This window comes from Neopelma chrysocephalum, unplaced genomic scaffold (genome assembly GCF_003984885.1).
Source record: "Neopelma chrysocephalum unplaced genomic scaffold, ASM398488v2 Primary Assembly neopelma1_289, whole genome shotgun sequence".
Lineage (NCBI taxonomy): Eukaryota > Metazoa > Chordata > Aves > Passeriformes > Pipridae > Neopelma > Neopelma chrysocephalum.
The window spans coordinates 71,434-78,300 of NW_020897951.1; the positions used below are offsets into that span (position 1 = coordinate 71,434).

The 6,867-nt window shown below is 58.8% G+C and overlaps 1 protein-coding gene across 1 annotated transcript; it reads left to right on the top strand.

Moving 5' to 3' along the window:
- The first annotated feature begins 1,511 nt into the window (after positions 1-1,511).
- On the top strand, positions 1,512-6,398 carry BORCS8 (BLOC-1 related complex subunit 8). The gene is made up of 5 exons (XM_027704821.1): positions 1,512-1,599; positions 2,398-2,510; positions 4,558-4,622; positions 4,937-5,044; positions 5,848-6,398. Exons 1-5 carry the CDS (start codon positions 1,563-1,565, stop codon positions 5,888-5,890), a joined length of 366 nt encoding a protein of 121 aa, XP_027560622.1. The 5' UTR covers positions 1,512-1,562; the 3' UTR covers positions 5,891-6,398.
- The last annotated feature ends 469 nt before the right edge of the window (positions 6,399-6,867 follow it).

The following is a 6,867-nucleotide window of genomic DNA, read 5'->3' on the forward strand; positions in this document are numbered from 1 at the left end:
GGGGATTTTTGGGGTGTCCTGTGCAGGACCAGGATTGTTGGGGTGCCCTGTGCAGGCATAGGGGGTTGTTGGGGTGGCCTGTGCAGGGCCAGGGTTTTCTGGGGTGTCCTGTGCAGAGTCTGGATTTTTGGGGTGCCCTGTGCAGGGACAGGGTTGTTGAGGTACCCTGTGCAGGACCAGGATTTCTGGGGTGCCCTGTGCAGGGGCAGGGGTTGTTGGGGTGTCCTGTGCAGGGCCAGGGGTCGGACTGATGATCCTGATTCATCCCTCCCCACTCAAGATATTCCACCATTCCCAGCCCAGCGGGGACCCCACTGTGCCCACCCCAGGGCAGAGGGCACCTCGATCCCCTGAATCCCGATTTTCCGGGGGGTCAGGATCCCGGATCCACGCATCCCCCACCCGTCGCCCCCAGACTCACTATCCCCTCCGTCCCCCGCATCCCTGCTCTCCTCCAGCTCCTCCTCCTCCTCTTCCTCCTCCTCCTCGTTTTCATCCCGTTCCCCCCCAATTCTCGCCCTTTTCCTTGGCGTCCCCGTGGTTCGGGGCGGGGGGGGTTTTGGGGGGGGTCTCCGCGACCCCCACCAGCTGCTCCTTCACCTTCGGGGGAGGGGGTGAACCTGCAAGAAAGTGTTGGGAAGAGGGGGAAAAGCGGGGGAAAAGAGGGAGAAAAGCGAGGGATATGTGGGACACAACCCACCCCCCCCAGCACCAAGTCCTTGCGACCCCCAACCCGCGGCACAATTTGGGGGTCCCCCCCTTGTTCCCCCCCCCCCAAATCCCAGCGCTCACCGGAGCTCAGGGAAGGGGGGACCCCCCCCCCAAACCCCCAGTATTCCTCCCCAGCCCCTCACCGCGGTCTCCGCTCTCTGTTCCCCGTTGCCGGGAAGGCTCCGGAGGGGGGAATTTTGGGGGGTTTTGGGGGGGTTCGGGGGGTCCCGTCCCGGCTCCACCCGCCCGCTGACGATGGGGGAGGGAACGCGGCCTTAAAGCGACAGGGATGGCGGGGACAGGGTGGCAGAGGGGCGGCGGGACACCCCCCTCCCCGGCCTTGGGGACACGTTGGGGACATCTTGGGGACACCCCCCCCCCCCCCCCCGTTATCCCTCATCCCGCCCCGGGCAGCGGATTCAGCCCCCAGACCACGGGAATGGGAGTATCCAAACACCCACAGCGCCACGGGGGGCTGTGAGGGCACACGGGGGGGTCCAGGGGGGTCCCCAGGGTGTCGCAGCCCCGGGAAGGGGGGGGATGGCCGGGGGGTGACACCCCCGACCCCCATCTCCCCTCTGCAACGGGGGCGCCCCGGCCCGACCCGGGGGCGGCCAAACCGGGCAACCCCGAGGCCGCCCCGCGATGTGACCCTGGAGGGGGCGGTTTGGGACACTGAGTCCGGGGGTGCCCGGTTTTAGGGGAGGGGGGACCCCCCCAGACACCTCAAGGGCTGAGCGGAACGGTGTCTCCGCGGCCGAGTTTCCACCCGGCGCTGTTTTCGCCGCCGGGGCGCGGCCGGGGCGGTTTCCGGGGGGCGCCGGCGGAAGCGGAAGTGGCGGCGGGCGGCGATGGAGGAGCCGGAGATGCAGCTGAAGGTGAAGAAAGGTGGGAACGGGTTTGGATGTCTCCAGGAGGGGTTGAGATATCTCCAGGAGGGGCTGGGATGTTTCCAGGAGGGTTTGGGATCTCTCCAGGAGGGGTTGGGATATCTCCAAGAGGGGCTGGGATGTCTCCAGGAGGGGTTGGATGTTTCTAAGTGGGGTTGGGATGTCTCCAAGTGGGTTGGGATGTCTCCAGGAGGGGTTGGGATCTCTCCAGGAGGGGTTGGGATCTCTCCAAGAGGGGCTGGGATGTTTCCAGGAGGGGTTGGGATCTCTCCAGATGGGGTTGGGATATCTCCAGGAGGGGCTTGGATGTCTCCAGGAGGGGTTGGATGTCTCCAGGAGGGGTTGGATGTTTCTAAGTGGGGTTGGGATGTTTCCAGGAGGGGTTGGATGTCTCCAGGAGGGGTTGGATGTCTCCAGGTGGGTTTGGGATGTCTCCAGAGAGGAGACTCCACAGCCTCCCTGGGCAGCTGTTCGAGGCTCTGCCACTTCCGTGGAAAGAAGTTCCTCCTCATGTCGAGGTGGGACTTGTTGTGGTTTAGTTTCTGGCCATTAACCCTCCTCCTGTTGCTGGGAACCACTGGAAGAAGTCCAGCACCACCCTCTGGACACCCCTTGGAGATGTTTATGGCTCTCTGGGATCCCCTCTCCGCCACATTAACGTTAAAGCCACGGAGTTGACATTAAAAAAGTGGGGCTTTGCTCTGATCTCTCACTTGCTGTGTCAGGACCAGGGCCAGGGGACCCTTCCCGAGGCCCTGGAGCTCCTGATTTTCCCTGATCCCACGTTTCCCTGCAGTCACAGACAAGTTCACGGAGAGCCTGTACGTGCTGGCCAACGAGCCCTCGGTGGCCCTGTTCCGGCTGCAGGAGCACGTCCGCAGGTCCCTCCCGGAGCTCGCCCAGCACAAGGTCAGTTCCTTCCCAAAATCCCCCCCCAACCCTGCCCTCTGTCCGTGGGAAGCCATTCCCCCTTTCCTGGCACTCCAGGCCCCTTGTCCAGAGTTCTCCTGGAGCCCCTTTAGGCCCTGGAAGGGGCTCTGAGGTTTCCCCGGAGCTTCTCTGCTCCAGCCTGGCCTTGGGCACTTCCAGGGATGGGGCAGCCACAGCTTCTTTGGGAATTCCATCCCAGCCCCTCCCAGGGAGGAATTCCTTCCCAATATCCCATCCAACCCTGCCCTCTGGCAGTGGGAAGCCATTCCCCATTATCCTGTCATTCCATCCCTTTTCCAAAGTCCCTCTCTGTGTTCCTTGTCAGCTCCTCCAGGTCCTGGAAGGCCACAATCAGGTCACCCCAAAGCTTCTCTTCTCCAGGCTGGACAATCCCAGCTCTCCCAGCTTTTCCATTCCTAAATCATCTAAATCCCTCCCTATTTTCATGGGAGAACAGGAAGGAGGGAGGGAATCCCCCTGTGATCTGAATGGAACGGGAAAAGGGAACGTTGCCAATTTATCCACACACCTGAGGCCAAAAACTTGGGATTCTCAGCTGGAGGGGAAGCAAAACAAGCCCTGCAGGGAGAGGTTTTTCCTTCCCTAAATTGAGGAGCAGGGGGAGAGGGGGGGAGGGAAAACCATGGGATAATGAACTGCCCATCCCAGCTTTCCTCCGGAGCGCTTCAGTGCCAGCCCTGCTCTGCCAGCCAGGATTCATTGGGAATGATGCCTCTGGAATGGCTTCCTGCCTCCTGTCCGTGCTAATGCACTGTCAGGGCCCCTTCACCTTGGTATTAAATGCTCTGCTTCCCAAATTTCCCCAGATTGGGACACTGGAGTATCCAATGATTTATTGAGCTTTGCCATAAGTGCCGCTGTGGGAGGGCTCTGGTGGCACATTCCAAGGGGATTGGCTTGGGATCTCATCCCTCAGCTGTCACTTGCTTCCTTTTCATGAGGATGGTCCCAGTTTCCAGGGAATGTGCCCCGGGGACAGAGGGAAATGGAGGGAATTGTTTCCATCCCTGCCCAGGAGCGGGGGGGAGGAGCTGCAGGACAATCCCTGGCTCTGGAGCAGCTCCCAGGCGTGTTCCCAGTGGCACTTTGGGATTAGGACAGAAGGACCCCCTCCTGCAGAGAGCCCCTGGCATGTAGGGGCTTGTTCCTTTTGTATCCCGGGCTCTGGGCTCCAAATTCCAGGCTTTGAGCAGCAGGAAAAGTTTTGGATGAAGTCCAAGCTCCTTCCCGACCTCCTCCACTCAGGAGAGGCCTCTGGATTTCCTCTGGTGCCTGTTAACTATTCCAGCAGAATGAGCTCCCGTGAGAACACCCTTTGGAGTGCCCAGAAACTCCTCCAGGACTTTGGGAATCGTTATCCGTGGAGCTGCACCCCCGAGTTCAGCCGTGATTCCCGGATTTGTTTGGGTTTTCCCTTTGTTTGGGAGCCGTGGGGCTGGAATTCCAACCCGGGCCAGGCCTGACTGGGTGCAGAGCCGAGTCTGTGGGGGGTTTACAGGGCTCATTCCAGCTGGGAAAAGAAGGAGATGGTGCAGATTCCTGCTTGGGATCAGCCTCTGGAGTTTGGGAAAAACATTGGAGTGGCAAATCTAAGGAAACCTGATGAAACCTGAATTTGGAGCGCTGGGAAAACTTTTCCCTCTTTATGTTTTTTTAGGAAGGACTAAGGATTGAACTCCACAGGAGTTGGGATCCCACCTTGGAGATCCCAGTGGTTGTGGGTGGGTGCTGCTCCAAACATTGGGAATTGGGCTCAGTGCTCAGCTCACACCCTGCCCGAGGGTGACTCTGAGCTGGCCAAAACACCTCCAAACACAGGGAATTTGGGCCGGAATATCCGAATTCCTGCAGCAGCCCTTCCAGAAATCCCGATTTCAGAGACGGAACCCAGAGCCCCTTTCCCAGTGGGAAGCAGCCTCGTTTTGGGAGGGGCTGGCAGGGCTGTGGGCAGTGCCTTCCTGACCCTGGGCAGTGCCTTCCTGACCCTGCCATTCCCGTTTTCCAGTCGGACATGCAGAGCTGGGAGGAGCAGAGCCAGGGAGCCATTTACACCGTGGAATACGCCTGCAGGTACCTCTGCTCGCCCCTGCAGCCCTGGGAGGGGGGAAACCAACCAGGATCCACCCCTGGATCCACCCAGGGAGCGAGGATGAGCAGGAGGGGGGTATGGGCTGGGAAATGTCGGGAATTGTCAGGAATTTCAGGGCTCTGAGCTCTTCCCCCCCCCCCCCCACCTCTCCGCGAATCCGCCCGCCGGGTGCGAAGTTAAAACTGAGATTCCCCCTCAACAATCCTCTCCCTCAGGGAGGGGGACTGTGGGACTTGAAACCCTCGGGAATGGCAATTCCCTGTGCCTCCATCCCCCTTTTTTCCCCCTCTCCCAGCGCCATCAAGAACATGACTGACAGCACCGTGTACTTCAAGAGCATCGACAGCCTCCTCAGACACGCCATCGCCACCAAGGAGCAGCTCCACGCCGCCCAGGGCAAGAGGTATCCATGGAAAAGGGCATTCCAGAGCCTGCAGCAGCCCTTGGGGACCTAAAGATTTTAGGGAGAACTGCTCCCCAGCAGTTACCTCAGTGGTGGGATTGCAGATAACCCCGGGAGAGAGTTGATTTCCCCCCTCGGGAAAGGGAGGTTCGGGTGTGGAATGTGGGAAGTCTTTGCTGCCTCCAGGGTGTTTGGAGGGAGGTGGTGCTGCAGGGGTGGGGAGAGGCTGGTTTGGGGCGGTTTTCTGTCTTTTGGGGGGCAGAATCCCTCAGGAATAAGCGGCAGCAGGAGGATGATGCATTTCTGTGTTTGCAGAAATATCCCACGACAGATTGTCTGACTCTGGTGGGTTTGTCTCTCCTGAGAACGGGGTTGGTGCTGCAGTAGGAGGGAGAAAATTCCCAAATCCCTGACAAACCACCCAGGCAAACAGAGCCCCCTCTGCCCCTGCAGAGAGACCATGAGATTCCTGGTTCAGGATCCACCTTTTCTCAGCTCCTCCATGGCAGGGTCACACAGAGCATTTTTATTTGGGTTTTGGGGGGCTGTGGGTGCAGAGGTGGCTCTGACCCCCCCAAGGGCTGGTGTGGCAAAGGTGTCCTTGTCCCAGCTGCTCCCCTGCAAAACACCAGGAGGATTTTCCTGGAGAGGAGCCCTGATTTTTCACATTTCAGGGCAGCTGGTGGCCTTCCTACCTGCTGGACACAACCCCCTCAGGCAGCAGGAGAGTTTTATTGGAGAGAAGCCCTGATTTTTCACATTTCAGGGCAGCTGGACGTGACTCTCCCTCCTTCTTTTTCCAGCACTGTTGCCCCCCAAGCCAAGAATCCTCCAGCCAGCTCCTGATTTCCTCCAGACCGACCATCCTGTGCTGCCTTTCCCAGCCCAGCTCTGCTCTCCAGCCTCGGGAAGGAGCGAGGAACCACCTGCCCAACCTGTGGGGCTGCACAGGTAGAGAGTCCAGAAGGTTCTGGACCTTCCCTGAGTGGGAAAATCCTGCCTTTGGGAGGTGCTCTGGGGGGGGGCCTCGTGTCCCTTTCCACGGCACTTGCCCAAGGGAGAGGGGCTGGTTGGGTTTGTCCTTTCCAGTTCTTTCTCTGCCTCTTGGGCCACAGGAAAAAAACACAAACAAAACCAAACCAAACCCAAACTAGGCCTCGCTTTCAGTGTTTTGGAGGAGGTTGTGGAAGGGACGGAATGTGGGCACGCTCCAGCTTTGTTCAGCAGGAATTCTGCAAGGAGAGCTTTTCCTGACTGTTTGCCAGGGGGTTGCTGGGTTCGGTTTTAATGAGAACAATAATAAAAAGAAGAGAAAAAAAACAAAACAAACCCACAAAAAAAAAAAAAAAACCAACAAGAAAAAAGTTGTGTTCCAAACCTTCCCCCTCGGGCTGGGGGGTCCTGGCTCCACGTGTTCCAAAGGGCACAGAGCAGAACAATGCAGGGCTGGAGGCTCTCAAGTGGGAAAAGGGACTGTCCTGTTCTTTAAAAAACAACAGAAAAAATAAAAGGGGGGGATTTCTTCATCCCCTGTCGAGCAGTGGGAAGCAGAGCTGTGCTCACAGCTCTGGGGGCCACTGGAAAGAGGATTTTTGGAATTCATGTCTCCTGGATCCGGCAGGATTCTCCTGCCAAGGATAGAGGGAACAGAGCAGTGTCACCCCCGACCCCCTCTGTGCCACCCAAACCCACCCTGTGCAGGCTGAGTGATGCCTAAAATCCACAGAAACACATATTTAAGGCATCCTGGGAACTCCTCTGGTTCCTTCTCACTCGCTCCTCCATCACCTCCCTCGGATTCCAACAGCAGGGAAAGCAAGCCC